This window comes from Nicotiana sylvestris, chromosome 4 (assembly GCF_000393655.2).
Source record: "Nicotiana sylvestris chromosome 4, ASM39365v2, whole genome shotgun sequence".
Taxonomy (NCBI): domain Eukaryota; kingdom Viridiplantae; phylum Streptophyta; class Magnoliopsida; order Solanales; family Solanaceae; genus Nicotiana; species Nicotiana sylvestris.
In genome coordinates, this window is record NC_091060.1 from 165,440,632 (window position 1) to 165,456,239 (window position 15,608).

General features: G+C 35.1%; 2 protein-coding genes across 2 annotated transcripts; one reads left to right on the forward strand and one right to left on the reverse strand.

Annotated features, from left to right (window-relative positions):
• On the reverse strand, positions 1-438 carry LOC104231010 (uncharacterized). Its single transcript, XM_009783933.2, has one exon. The coding sequence runs from the start codon at positions 436-438 to the stop codon at positions 1-3; it is 438 nt and encodes a 145-aa protein (XP_009782235.2).
• Positions 439-3,469: 3,031 nt separating this feature from the next.
• On the forward strand, positions 3,470-5,776 carry LOC104231009 (probable 1-acyl-sn-glycerol-3-phosphate acyltransferase 5). The gene is made up of 3 exons (XM_009783931.2): positions 3,470-4,041; positions 4,392-4,477; positions 5,328-5,776. Exons 1-3 carry the CDS (start codon positions 3,470-3,472, stop codon positions 5,774-5,776), a joined length of 1,107 nt encoding a protein of 368 aa, XP_009782233.2.
• The last annotated feature ends 9,832 nt before the right edge of the window (positions 5,777-15,608 follow it).

A 15,608-nucleotide genomic window follows, 5' to 3' on the forward strand; every position in this document is an offset into this window, starting at 1 on the left:
TTAACTTCCCTTTGTTTCTCTTCTTGAATAAGAATGGAGTTGAGCTATTGTTGGGAGAGGGTTCATCATCAAAATACTTCCTCTCACGACAGTATACACTTCGTTGAGCCCCATCAGGAACTGAATTAATCTTCTATCCTGTTTAGCCTTATGCATGTTTTCTCTTGCTCCACAGGTGCATTTGCAAGCACATTTGGCATGAATGTTCAGCATGTTAAGTTCTTCCCAAAGTTTCTTCATTTTTGTATAATATTCAGTGATGTCCAGGCTTCCTTGGCTCAGATCATTTATTTCCTTTTGAAGCTGATACAACTTGGCACCATTAGTTTGATCGTATCTATCTTCTAGTTCCTGCCAAAGCTCTTTAGCATCATTGACGTATTGCAGGCTGTCCGCTAGGTCCTTAGAGAGAGAGTTTAAGATCCACGAAGTTACCATATCATTGCATCGCTCCCATTAATCAAGGTTAACAAAATCATAGCCTGGCTTCTTACATTTTCCGGTGATGAACCCTAATTTGTTTTTCACGGAGAGTGCTTTGAGGATTCCTCTTTCTCCATGATCTATAACCGGTTTCGTCAAAAGCTATCGGAACTAGCATAGATCCAGCACTTTCCGATGGATGCATGTACAGTGGGCTTGTTGAATCTAGGGTTGTTTTGTCCGTCACCGGGGCTTCGTCTTCTCCGGCCATGATCCAAATTGACTAGGATGAAATAGTTATCAGTGAAGGTAAACTGCTAGAATCAATCGACTGATTGATCGATTTCCACACAAGAACCCTAATCCCCAAAAAGCAAGTAACGATGGTCAATTTCTGACTTTGTGGGTAGAAGAACGAGAAATTGTAAGGAGATGAAGCTTCAGGTCGTTGTCCCGCTCTGATACTATGTGAAAGTTCAGAGATAATGAAGGAGAAAGAGATGAGCTCAGTTTGAGCTCTAATGGCAGAAGAGAGTGAATCGTACAAGAGAAAGAGAGAGCAGACCGAATAATGAAGCTTCTAGAAGAGAGAACCTAATTTCATTATTACAATTCAAAAAGAAATTACAAAGTTAATGCCTCATTTATAGGAGCTGTACAATTACCTAACATTAGCTAACTACCTCGTAACCAATACAAGTATGAAAGAATGAAAGAATAAATATAGAGCAATCACGTCAATAATCTCAACAAGCTTCATGTGTGCAAAACATAAATAAATTAATTATAGTTAAATAATAAAAATTTGTGACGGAAAATAAACGTGGTATACATGTAATAGGCGTCTGGACAATATATATTTGGCAGATATTGAAGGATAAAGAGTATTTAAAGTTAAAACTGAAAAAGGAAAAAACATATGTTTATATCTTTTTTATTTAATTTTGTGCTCGTTACGACAAATATTTTGCAGGCCTACCATATCGGATGCGAGGTTTAATCATTTGTAATCCCAATCTCTTCTAAGGTCGTCATTTTTGAAGTCGTATACTTAATTTCTTTATACATGCATATATAAAATATCTGTACAAGATTTGCGCTAGGGGTGTACATAGGTCAAGTTGGTTCGGATTTTCTAATTACCAAACCAAACCAATTGTATCGGGTTATTAAATTTAAAGACCAAACCAATAAAAGTCCGGTTTTTCAATCTCGGTTTTTCTCGGGTTTTTCGGGTTTTCGGATTTTTTCCCCATAAAGTCTTCATAGCACAAAATATAGAATTTGTGCTCCAAATATTTCTTTAATCCTAGTAGGATAGAACTACATATGGTGTTTTTCAATAAAATAACATAAATATGAGATGAGTCATGTCATTGTACTAAAATATTCAACAATAAAGATAATAAAATCACATAAAATAAGTATCATTAATAAACCATAATTAAAACAAACATAATTTAAAATTACTAATAAGTGCTAAAATAAGTACGATTAATAAGCACTATTATTTACATGACTAAACATTAAAAGAAAAATAAGTTATGCATTTTATCTAAACCACAGAAAAACTAAAAAATAGATATCCAACACTATTTTCATTCAAAGTATAATTGAATTGAATGTTTTTTATTAGCATTAGTATTGATTGGATGTTGGTTTAGGATTTATTTGAGTTACTAACATTTATGAACTATAAAACTTATTGGAGCATCTAAAAATTATTAGTCCAAGCTTGAATTAATACGTGAAAAGATAAAACTTTGAAAAAGCTTAAGAAATATTTATAAACTACACTATAATAAATATTTTTATGTATTAAATATATTTAAAACTTCTATACATATAATGTCGGGTTGGTTTGGTTTCGGTTTGACTTATTTAGTTAAAATCAAACCAAACCAAATATGGTCGGGTTTTTTTTTTCCAACACCAAACCAAATCATAGTCGGGTTTTTTTTCTATGTTGGACTCGGATTATCGAATTGGTGCGGTTTGTCGGTTTCATTTGTACACCCCTAATTTGCGCTTACATCAGCTCCTATGTTTACTGGCAGCGTTTTCAATCTTGTAGAAATTTAGAGAACTTCTGGTGTTAGAGAGTCTAAATTTCTTTACTTACGCATCTAATTCAGTAGAACATTGATCTCTCAACAGAGGGTCAGTTTGTGTTATCCTAAAAAATTGCTTTGTTCATAGCAAGAGAAATAAGTAATTCATGAGATAGGATATTAAGATATAACCCTTAATTGAAGTTGAGCAATAAACAACCAGAAGAGACAATATCCTGGTTCTTTCTGTGTATGTCTTGACTAATCAATGCATTTGAGGTAATCTATTGGATTTTTCGCTTGGTAAGCAGTATTGGAATCCTTCGCTAATCAATGGTGTATTTATGTACAACACTTAAATGCCAAAGTAGTTTAGAAAAACTACATTGTCCACCTATAGGGTATTAAATTCATAGTATGTTGTATGAGTTATTCCTTTCATGTGGTATAACAAATGACACATTTCTTGACTGTTGGATAGGTCACTTAGTTCTAGTAATCTAAAACCAGCCAAAAAAAGCATTTAAAAGTGTAACCTCATTGCTTTTGTTTAGTTATGTTGGATGTGACTTTGACCTGTAATTCCTTAGGAATCATCTCAGGCACAAATTATATTTCATAGTTGTCATCAATGTTTGCTGGTTTCTGTTGCGGTTACGGATCTATTGTCTAACCGAGGGTCTTTCGGAAACAGCATCTCTACTCATTCGTGATAGGGGTAAGGTCTGCGTACACTCTACCCTCCCCAGACCCCACTTGTGAAATTTTACTGGATTGTTGTTGTTGTTGTTGTAGTTGTCATCGATATAAGTTGTGAGGTTTTCTGGCTCTTTCTTGTTTGCAAAAGAACCATCTTTGCTCTTCTTCTCACAACAGAATTTACCCCCATCTAGTCATTGAAGTTAAAAGATATTGAGAGTGCATGTTTGAGACTTTAGCCGATGCAGATCTTCAGTTGTATTATATAGTTGCACTGAGTGCCAAACTACAGCAGGATGGAATTTCAAGAGATTTCTGTCTCAGTTAAGAAATCAAAACATTTTCCTCTGACTCCTTTTAGAATTATAAGGGGTGTGATATGTTTATTAGTTCTACTTTCAACAGCATTCGTTTTCTTGATCTATTTCGTACCTGTGGCAGCTGTTCTCCTGCGCTTCTTCAGCACTCTTTATAGTAGGAAAGTTGTATCACTTCTCTTTGGTCTTTGGCTTGGATTATGGCCATTCTTATTTGAAAAAATAAATGAAACCAATGTGATTTTTTCTGGTGATCATGTCCCGCCAAAAGAACGTGTTCTGCTGATCGCCAACCATAAATCTGAGGTCGATTGGATGTACCTGTGGAATCTTGCATTGAGAAAGGGATGCTTAGGCCACATCAAATATTTACTTAAGAAAAGGTTGATAAAATTGCCAGTCTTTGGCTGGGGATTTTATGTGCTAGAATTCATCCCATTGAAGAGAAATTGGGTAGTCGACGAACAGGTGATAAGACAAATGCTTTCGACGTTTACAAATCCTCAGGATCCATTGTGGCTAACCGTTTTCCCTGAAGGAACAGATTACACGTAGGTTTATCTTATGCAATATCTTGTGCATTTCTTTTCTTATTTTGGTCCTTTTGGTCTTGTCGTAGAAACAGCTTCTTGCAGAAATACAGGGTAAGGCTGCATGTAATAGACCCTTATGGTCCGACCTTTTTCCGGACCCCGCGCATAGCGGGAGCTTAGTGCACCGTCCTTTTGGTATTGTGTTCTTGTTTTGTTTCTACCTATGGAGCACGACAATTGAGTTTGCTAATAGTCAACATATCATATAAGTATATTTTAGCTAAAAGTTTCGACTTATAGCATTGCAGAACTTCTGGATTTGTGTTTTTTTTCACCTCTCTTAGATTGTAACTTGCCTTTATATATAGTGAGCAGAAGTGCAAAAGAAGCCATGATTTTGCCACCAACAATGGATTATGCCTGCTTGGAAATACTAGGAGCTCTTTGGATGCAGGTTCTATCTTGTGACCATGTCTAATAGAAATTTCTCTTTGCTTTTATTTTTATTTGCTCTCTAGCATTTGAGGGGTAATGTTGATCTTTAAGTCACATATTATCTTCAGATTGGAGATGTCATCTTCTAATCCGTCATTAGAAGTTTTGACACTTGCATTAAGAAAATCATTTGATAGCATTAATTATAATGAGTACTTGACTAAATCGCTCGAGTAATTACTGAGTATATGCCTCAAGGCTGGATTAGAAAAAAAAAATACTAATGCCTTTTGGTTTTCTAAAACGCTATGTTGTGCAGACTGTGCAAACATGCAGCCGCACCCGTATTGAATCCTCCAAAACGCATTGTTTTGGAGGATTCGACACGTACCCACAGGCATGCATTTTCAGAGTGTCCGAGCCACCACGACTTAAAAATGCGATACCTAGTATCTCTCTCGTATTTTTTCAATGTGGGATTCGCCTAGAGTGTCACATACCTCGGCGTCTTTGCTGAGGTTTACCCTATCATCATTCAAGGTTGCACGTGGAGTGGGTCGGATACCATATGTAACAACTCAGCCCACTGGTGATATTATCCGTTTTGGGCCTAGGCCAGCACGGTTTTAAAATGTATCATTAGTGTCTAAGGCTTATTTACTGTAATATATCCAATATCTTTCCTGTATTTTGTCGATGTGAGATTCGCCTAGAGTGTTACAGCAACATAGCTAAAATGAGCATATTCAACAATTGTTTTGCTTAGAGTGACAATAAAAAGAAATGGAGTTATCTTGATCTTCATAGCACCTATTTTTCTCCATTCTAATTCACACAATCTCACATTCTCCAATTTGCTGAATTTGCAGTTTATGATGTGACTATTGCATATAAAAATCAGTGCCCAATTTTTTTAGACAATGCTTTTGGTGTTGATCCGTCTGAAGTACATATTCATGTTAGACGCATTCCTCTTGAGAAAATCCCAGAATCTGAAAAGGAGGCTTCTGAATGGTTAATTGAGACATTTCAGTTCAAAGATAAATTACTCTCTGATTTCATTGCTAATGGTCATTTCCCTAATGAAGGTACAGAACAAGAACTATCAACACCAAAATGTTTGCTTAATTTAATAATAGTAATTACTCTTACTGGAATATTTATATTCTTTACATATTCATTCATCTGGGGAAAATTTTATGTAGGTTTCTCTTGTATATACCTTGCTTCTGCTGCTTGCTTCAATTTTCGACCATATCCTATTATTGGTTCTGTAAATGAAAGGTTGAAAAAAATTCTTAGAATGAAAAGTCAGTAGAAAATGTAAAACATATTGTTGCGGAAGCCAAATGTATATAGTGTGAATAAGTCACAACTACTATACCAAAAATTATGACAGCCACCAAATAATAAATAAGACAATAAAACAACAATAAAGGGAACACCAGAATTTACGAGGTTCGGCTAATTTTGCCTACTCCTCGGACACAACCAAATATTTTATTCCACTCCAAAAATACAAGTGAAATAATACTAAAGAGAGAAGATACAAATGCCTTAAACAGATGAGAAGGCAAATGAGAGGTGTGTTTCAATCCTAAACATTAGGCCTTCTTTTATAGGGGAAAAATCCCCCCAAACTTAACTCCCAACCAATGTGGGACTTTGGCATTTTGCCAAACTTCAACAAATCTCCACCTTGGCAAAATTCCACATTTTCAATTCTCTCTCAATAACAAATTTTGGTTGTGTCTTCATCTTCAATCTTCAGTGTTCAACAATGTTGATCAAATCCAAACAATGTTGAAACTTGACCGCAGTCACCACCTTTGTCAGCATATCAGCAGGATTCTCTGTAGTATGAATTTTCTTCACCGTGACTCCACCTTCTTCTATGATTTCTCGTACGAAATGATACCGAACATCAATGTGCTTCGTCCTTGCATGATAAACTTGGTTCTTCGCTAATTGAATAGCACTTTGACTATCACAAAAAATTGTGATACCTTTTTGTTCAACACCAAGCTCCTTTAGCAATCCTTGAAGCCAAATTGCCTCTTTCACAGCATCTGTAATAGCCATGTACTCTGCCTCTGTTGTAGACAAAGCAATTGTTGACTGCAAAGTAGACTTCCAACTAACTGGTGCCTTTGCAAAAGTAAACACATAACCAGTAGTTGATCTTCGTTTGTCCATATCACCCGCAAAATCTGAGTCACAATATCCAACTACAAACTGATTGTCTTCCTGCTCAAAAACTAACCCGACATCTACAGTATTATGAATATACCGTAGAATCCACTTCACAGCTTGCCAATGCTCCTTCCCTGGATTGTGCATATATCTGCTAATAACTCCAACAGCTTGTGAAATGTCAGGCCTTGTGCAAACCATTGCATACATCAAGCTACCAACAACATTTGCGTATGGTACCTTTGACATATACTCTCGTTCAGCTTCATCCATTGGCGACATAGTAGTACTTAGCTTAAAATGGGAAGCAAGTGGAGTACTAACTGGCTTAGTCTTGTCATCTATGCCAAAACGTTGAAGTACTCTCTTCAAATATTCCTTTTGAGATAAACAGAGTTTCTTTGAACGTCTATCTCTAATTATCTCCATGCCAAGAATTTTCTTTGCCTCACCCAAATCCTTCATCTCGAACTCCTTCTTCAGTTGAATCTTCAACTTATCAATTTCTTCCAAATTCTTGGAAGCTATCAACATATCATCAACATATAGGAGAAGATATACAAAGGAACCATCTTTAAGCTTGTGCAAATACACACAATGATCGTATTTGCTTCTCTTGTACCCTTGCCGCAACATAAACTCGTCAAATCGCTTGTACCATTGTCTAGAAGATTGTTTCAATCCGTACAACGATTTTTCAAGTTTGCACACCATATTTTCTTTTCCAGCAACTTTGAATCCTTCTGGCTGAGTCATGTAGATTTCCTCCTCCAAGTTTCCATGTAAAAACGCAGTTTTTACATCCATCTGAACTAGTTCCAAATCCAATTGTGCTACCAAAGCCAACATAATTCTAATGGAGGAATGTTTTACAACTGGAGAAAACACTTCATTGTAATCAATTCCCTCCTTTTGAGCATATCCTTTGGCCACCAATCTTGCTTTGTAGCGAACATCTAATTGGTTAGGAAATCCTTCTTTCTTTGCAAATACCCATTTGCACCCAATTGCTTTCTTTCCCTTCGGGAGATTGGCCAATCTCCATGTATGATTCTGATGAAGGGACTGTATTTCATCATTCATGGCAATCCTCCACTTATCTTCTTCTGAACTTTGGACAGCGTCTTTATAAGTAGTAGGAACATCATCAGCTACAATTGAGGTTGCACAAGCAACCGTCTCTATGAGACGAACAGGTTTCGTTATTGTTCTTTTTGGCCTGCTGGTTGCTATTGATTCAAGTTGTTGTTGAGATTCCTGAGTTGGAATCTCCTCTACTGGCTCTCCTTCCAGAGGGTAATCTTCATTTGTTTCCTCCTCTGCTTCTTGTGTAGGAAAAATAAATTTTCCCTCAAACTCCACCTGCTTAGAAGCACCTTCATTTTGTTTGGTATCTTCTGTTACCTTATTTACCATAGCAAATTCATCAAAGGTAACATCTCTGCTGAATATTACTTTCTTTGTCATAGGGCACCATAAGCGATATCCTTTGACTCCAGAAGTAATTCCCATAAAAATAGCCTTCTTTGCCCTTGGATCCAATTTTGACTCCGTCACATGATAATATGCAGTTGAGCCAAACACGTGCAAAGAGTTATAATCTACAGCAGGTTTTCCGTACCATTTTTCAAATGGTGTTTTGCCATCAATAGCAGCAGATGGTAGACGATTAATGAGGTGACATGCATATGTAATTGCCTCAGCCCAAAATTCTTTGCCCAAGCCAGCATTGGACAACATACACCGTACCTTCTCCAGCAAGGTCCGGTTCATACGTTCTGCCACTCCATTCTGTTGTGGTGTATGTCTAACAGTGAAGTGTCGGACGATGCCATCATTTTCACAGACCTTATTGAAATGATCATTTTTGTATTCACCTCCATTGTCTGTGCGAATACACTTGATCCTCCTGCCTGTTTGATTCTCCACCATCGTCTTCCATTTGAGAAAAATTCCCAGCACTTCATCTTTGTTTTTCATTGTATACACCCACACTCTTCGAGAAAAATCATCAACAAAGGTTACAAAATAGTGCTTCCCACCCAATGAAGGTGTTTTGGAAGGACCCCAAACATCAGAGTGTACATAATCCAAAATGTCTTTAGTATTATGGATCGCTGTACCAAATTTAACCCTTGTCTGTTTCCCTTTGACACAATGCTCACAAAACTCCAAGTTGCAAGCCTTTACTCCTTTTAACAATCCTTGATCTGATAGAGTTTTCAAGGATTTTCCTCCAGCATGTCCCAAGCGCATGTGCCATAGCTTGGTTGCTTCTGCCTCTTTGTCGTCACTGGATGTTACTGTCGCTGTCCCAATAACTGTACTGCCACGATAGCGGTACATATTATTATTCTTCCGATTAGCCTTCATTACCACTAGTGCACCGGAGCATACTCTCATCACTCCATTTTCTGCAATGATTTTGAACCCTTTTGATTCTAGGGCTCCCACAGAGATGAGATTCTTCTTCAAATCCGGTACATATCGAACATCTATCAATGTTCTGATCATTCCATCATGGTTCCTTAATCGTATTGAACCAATGTCATATGAGGTAAGAGGGCTGTTATCCGCTGTGTGGATGACTCCATATTCTCCTTCTTGAAATTCCATGAACCAGTCCCTGTTGGGACACATATGATAGCTACAAGCCGAGTCCATCAACCATATGTCTGATGATGTTGATGACTCTGTTGTAACTAATGAGAAGTCTGAATCATCACAATCAGCTACATTTGAATCCATAATGGCCTTTCCATTGTTATGTTTGGCCTTATTCTTCAACTTCGGACAGTCTTTCTTCCAGTGCCCTTTTTCTCGACAAAAGGCACATTCATCTTTGCTGGGTCTGGATCTTGACTTGGATCTTCCCTTCTTTGTCCTCGTTTGATTTTGAGGACGACCCCTCACAAATAGTGCTTCTCCTTCTCCGCCCTTCTGTTTTTCTCGCTTTCTTTGTTCATAGCTGTACAAAGCCGAACAAACTTCTCTGAGAGAAACTTCGTCATTTCCATGGAGTAGAGTAGTTTCAAGGTGCTCGTACTCATCAGGAAGTGACGCCAACAACATCAAGGCCAAGTCACCATCATCATAAGTTGTATCCATATTTTGCAAATCTGTAACCAACTTATTGAAACTGGTGATATGTTCATTCATCGTGGTACCAGGAACATAGGTGAAGTGAAACAGTCTCTTCTTCATGTACAATTTATTTTGACTGTTTTTCTTCAAAAATTTATCCTCCAGTGCTTTCCATAATTTACTTGCAGAAGTTTCCTTTGTGTATGGATATTTCTGCTCTCTAGCAAGGTAGGATCGAATGGTACCGCAAGCAACACGGTTGATAATTCTCCAATCTTCTTCTCCAATAACATCTGGTTTCTTTTCTTCAATGGCCAGATCTAGCCCTTGTTGAAAAAGGACATCTAGAACCTCGCCTTGCCACATCCCAAAATGTCCGGACCCGTCAAATATTTCGACCGCAAATTTCGCATTTGACACAATTCTTGTCATAAGCGAAGATGCCAATGATGACGTATTGTTGACACTTGATGTAGATTCTTCTTGTTTATTGTCTCCCATCTTTGACACAAATATTATTTAATAGCTGACGACACAAATCAAGATTATTTCCTTTCTGGTGTGGAAGATCAGACTAAGCTGCAACCACAGAGCATACTCAGACAGAACCTTGACTCAGTTACCAAGATAAATCTTTTCTGATGTGGAAGATCAGACTATGCTGCAACCACAGAGCATACTTAGACAGTACCTTGGCTCTGATACCAATTGTTGCGGAAGCCAAATGTATATAGTGTGAATAAGTCACAACTACTATACCAAAAATTATGACAGCCACCAAATAATAAATAAGACAATAAAACAACAATAAAGGGAACACCAGAATTTACGAGGTTCGGCTAATTTTGCCTACTCCTCGGACACAACCAAATATTTTATTCCACTCCAAAAATACAAGTGAAATAATACTAAAGAGAGAAGATACAAATGCCTTAAACAGATGAGAAGGCAAATGAGAGGTGTGTTTCAATCCTAAACATTAGGCCTTCTTTTATAGGGGAAAAATCCCCCCAAACTTAACTCCCAACCAATGTGGGACTTTGGCATTTTGCCAAACTTCAACACATATGTTATCAGTGATGCATATAGTTAATTCTTTTTCTTTTACTTTTCATTGTTGGATAATATAATGTTTGTTCATCTTATATCATATTATTCGTACTAACTTTTGTACAGACTTTAAGTTTTATGTATTGACGGTGAAAATTACCATTAGACTACTTATCCAACTACATGTATTTATGTATAATGATCACTAACTTGCTACAACTACAACCGGTAAAAGTAGATCCTTTTTAAGGTTAAACTACTAGTGCATAAATTCTTTATATTCAGCTATATATAATTGAAATCCTTTTAATACATGTTGAGTAATTCCAAATGGAATTTAGTGTTTGTACACTGAATCACTGATAGTGTAAAATTTGTCACATTTAAAGTTATTAATCTCGAGAAATAAAATTAAAAAACAAACCACAAATTTTAATAATTTGGAAATATTATAATACGTTCCCAATATCTCATCACTAACTGCAACCTGCTGCCACCAAATTGAATTTTTTTGTGCAGTGCGTGCCTCAGACCTTTCGATAAATGAAAATCGTTAAGAAAATATTTATGTGAAGAGCTTCTTTCTGTCTTTTTTGGTTCAACCAAAATGACTCCTTATCTTTTTCCTTCTTCCATATTTATTTTGAATAGTCTTGTGTAAGTACCAAAAATAAAAAGTGAAGGGAATAATAACTTTAGTAGAAAGTTTTGTTGGTGGATTTTACATGGCTAAACCAACTTGATATAACCAGACAAGAAAACACAACTGGATAAGAAAAAGAAGCAGTTAGTTCTCTCATCAAACTCGCCTTAAACATAATTTTTAAAGTCTTGTTTTTCGTCATTGAGTTAGGTTAAAATGAAACATCAAACATCCTTTGCGTGTATTAGGTTTTTTTTGTCTTCCATTAATCCCTTTCATATCCACACTCTTGACCTTTCAGAATTTCACCTAAGGGAAATGTTGTGTGTTCTTTAGGCTTTGAATCCAAACAATTACAAATCAAGCAATACATATTATACATGTTGAATTTAACTTTTGTAAACTGACGGTATACAATACTATTAGGTTTAGATTACCTACAACATTAATCTTAATTTGGTAACAAAAAACACAATAAATATCTTGCTCTAATCGACTAAAATATATTAATAATGTAAAAAACTTTGCATTATCAGTGCATATTTGAACCGTTGAACGAGAACAAAACACCACATATATGTAGACATGCAACATGTTTGCATGTAACAATTGCAAATAAATAACACTTATCACCTTAGACTTTTCCGAAAGGAAAAAAAATAAAGAAAGAAAGAAATCCTTGGATATAAAAACATGAATCATGGAATGTTAGTGAGACGAGTCGAAGCAAGTGATTGGTAAAAGGTTGCACTAAAAAAGTTATACAGTAACCTAGGGATTAAACCTCAATTCTTCATGTTTGCATTTTTGTGGTAATACAGAATCTATTACGTACCTGGATGAAAGAAGCTCGAAGTTATATATTGACGGTAATTAAATAGTTTACGCAATGTTAATTGTCAAAATCTTATCAAAACCAGACCTTAAATGACTTATCAGTTCTATCACGTTTTGGCCCTAGCAGAATTACTGGTAATTAAATACGCTGACTCGCCTGCAAGGGTTGGCTAAGTTGGTTGGGTGAGTAGTTTCTCACATAGAAGACGTAAGATCGATTCCTCTCACCAGCACAGCCTCCTCAATTATAGAATGTCGCACCGGGCTTGTCTGGTGCTGTTTATATCTCCTGCCTAGTTTGCGAGCTATTACATTACCCGGTGTGTACCCGAAGGATGGTGATTGTGAGTTTTCCTAAGAATTTTCCAAAGAAAAAAAAAACCGCTGACTCTAACTTCATGAATCATTAGGTGAATATTCTCGTATTTCCTTTTTCATATTTTTTTTTTCTGTTTTGTCCTCTTATCTTTGATATACTGTTTTCAATTGTTTTGGGTTTGGTGAACTAATATTCGAAAATGGTTTATAAATCTAGTCATTATATCCGTGAAATAAACACCTAACTCGATTAAGGGCAGGTGACCTAGCTTGGCAATATGCAATATTTGTTAAACCCTATAAAATTGTTTCATCTATGTATCTGTCATTATAATGACTATACCAGCACGTTATGAGTTAGTTTGTTTTGATTTGTAAGATTATGTACTCTAATTTCATCCAATTGAATCTTGATTATCTCAAAAGTTGTGTTAATCCTAAGAAGACAGTTCAATGGCGTCAATGATCCAAAATAATTACAACGACGTACCTTCTAACATTATTTTAACAACGCGACTGACAATTTCTTACACGAGCCAAGGATCCATGATTTCTGATAAAGAAAGAAAAGGAAAATATTTTATCCGATCTTTTTATAGGATTAATAATTATATATAGGGAGTAGCGAAGATGCGAAACTCATGAAATTGAAATTTGAATTACAATAATCTTGGTGGAGAGCTATATACTAATAATTAAATAGGTACAAAAGTTAATCATAGTGTTGAATTGAGTTTAAGTTGTGTCCGTTGACAATAATAGTACCAATTTTATACTATATCAAATTAAGATATCTACAGTAACTAATGGCGTAGCCACCTAGTACACCCTTCGCCAAAAAATTATATTGTATATATAAGTTAAATACTATTTTATATGGTTATATATTATATTTTAAACACCCTTAACACAATTGAATAATATAATCTAGGCGGATCCAGAATTTTAAGTTATGGGTTCCTAAAAAAGTCTCAAGTTAATATATAATAATAACTAGATTAACGAATTGGGTTCTAAACTAAATATTTTTCTAAATTTATAGATTTTTTAATACAAAATACAGGATCTAGACAAAACTACTGGGTTCACGGGAACCCGTAATTATTATGCTAGATTTGCCCCTATCTATTGGCTCAGGGTATTCAAAGTGATGTATTGTTCCCGGGTTTAATATTCTGCCCATTTTATTTGTCAAAACTAAACAGAGACCATCATGTATGGTCTATTTGATGCTTTTGCAATCTGAAAATTTTTCTAATAAAGTAACTTTTAAAACTTAAAATTTGTGTAGAAATAAGCAACTAATCTTAGAAGTAATTTTTTTAACTAAAAGTTGATCTTAAATAAATTTTTATAATTTAAAAATCAAGCTCTAAAAAAAATTTGGTACATCATTCATCGACAAACAAAAGTTAGTAATTTGTTTAAAATTTGAACACCCTTGACAGAAATATCTTAATAATATTTTATATAAGATATGATTAGATAACCTAAAAATAAACGAAATAAGAGGAGTACTATTGAATTTATGCTCTACTATAGGAACAATTTTTTTCCCAAACGACTAACAATTTGGCCATGGAAACAGGTGCATGTTGTAGCTGCCAATGAGACGTGTGATATTGGAGCCGTACTTTTTATGTCTCTGATACTCTGATGACTGAATCCCTTGGCTTTAAAAATATGTCGTCATCACGTGCTTCATGGAGCCTAGCACGTGACCTGTTTAGCAGCTCCTTCTTATTGTTTTTTTTTTTTTTTTTTTTTTTGCTGTCTTTGGTATCATGAAAATCATTTTTTAGGATATAAATGTTCTCTATACAAAATAAACTGTTGGTGTCATTCTCTGTAGAATCTTTGACTTTTAAGTTAAACTAATTGTTACAGTTAATATATTGACATTATTCTTTAGGTTTTTCACCAAAATATGTAAAGATTTTCTAACATTATTAATAATTTTTACTATATATCTTCTTTTGAAAAATATTTTCAACACCAACCAAACACCATATATGGAAAATATTTTTCTTCCCACGAAATGGATGGAATACGTTTTTCTTCTATGAAAAATAACTTCGGTAATATGAAACACGTCATAGTACTAGAAGTTTTTCAAACATGATTAATACTCGATGGAAGTTAGAGAACCATTCTTTTTTCCCCTTATAACAAGAATAGGTTTGCGAATAAATATGGTTTTCTATAAATATAATTTCTTTCATATTTTGTAACTTACCTTAACAAAGCGGACGTAATATATAGTTCTTTCTTGTAATATTGTGCACGTAGTGTTCTCTCACACCAAGTACTCCATGCTAGAATTTAAAGTTTTTTCTAAAATTAAAAAAAATTGTAGAATTTACAAAATCCATCATGCTTTTATTTAGAAAATTTAAGGTGGAGCTGGTAATTAATAGAAGGTTTTGAATGCGTGCTTGTTGGAGAATTTTTCTACTAATAAGTGGAGAAAAAGGACCAAAGGCAAAGGGAGTGTCACAAATATTTGGAAAGAAATCTCAAAGTTATTAATTGCCATTAAGCGAAATTTTTGCGTGTACATTTAGTTAATGGAACTTGACCACAAAGATACCTTTGCATGGCAATAAAATCTATGGGATTTCAAATATCACGCAAAGAAATCAAAGTTTTCGCCCACAAATCCGCACACAACATAGGTCATGGTAAATATGCAGATACCCAATAAATTCCATCAATGGTAATTAAATACTATAAACATATTAGTCTCGCTCTTTCGACCTAATGACAAGGCTCCGTCTAATTTGAAGTATAAATAGATTTAATTTGTATAAAATTCCATATTACAGTATACCGTTTTCGTTTTCTAAATAAAATTATGCATATATGATATAACTAATAATATCATAAAAATAAGGTAAAATAAGTCGATTTTTCTTTTATAGACACTGATTTGTCCATGCAAATTAATTTTTCCTACGTGATGGGGGGAGGGGGAGGGGGAGATATGGGAATAATGAGTTATAAATAGAAGGGTCCAATGCTTTGA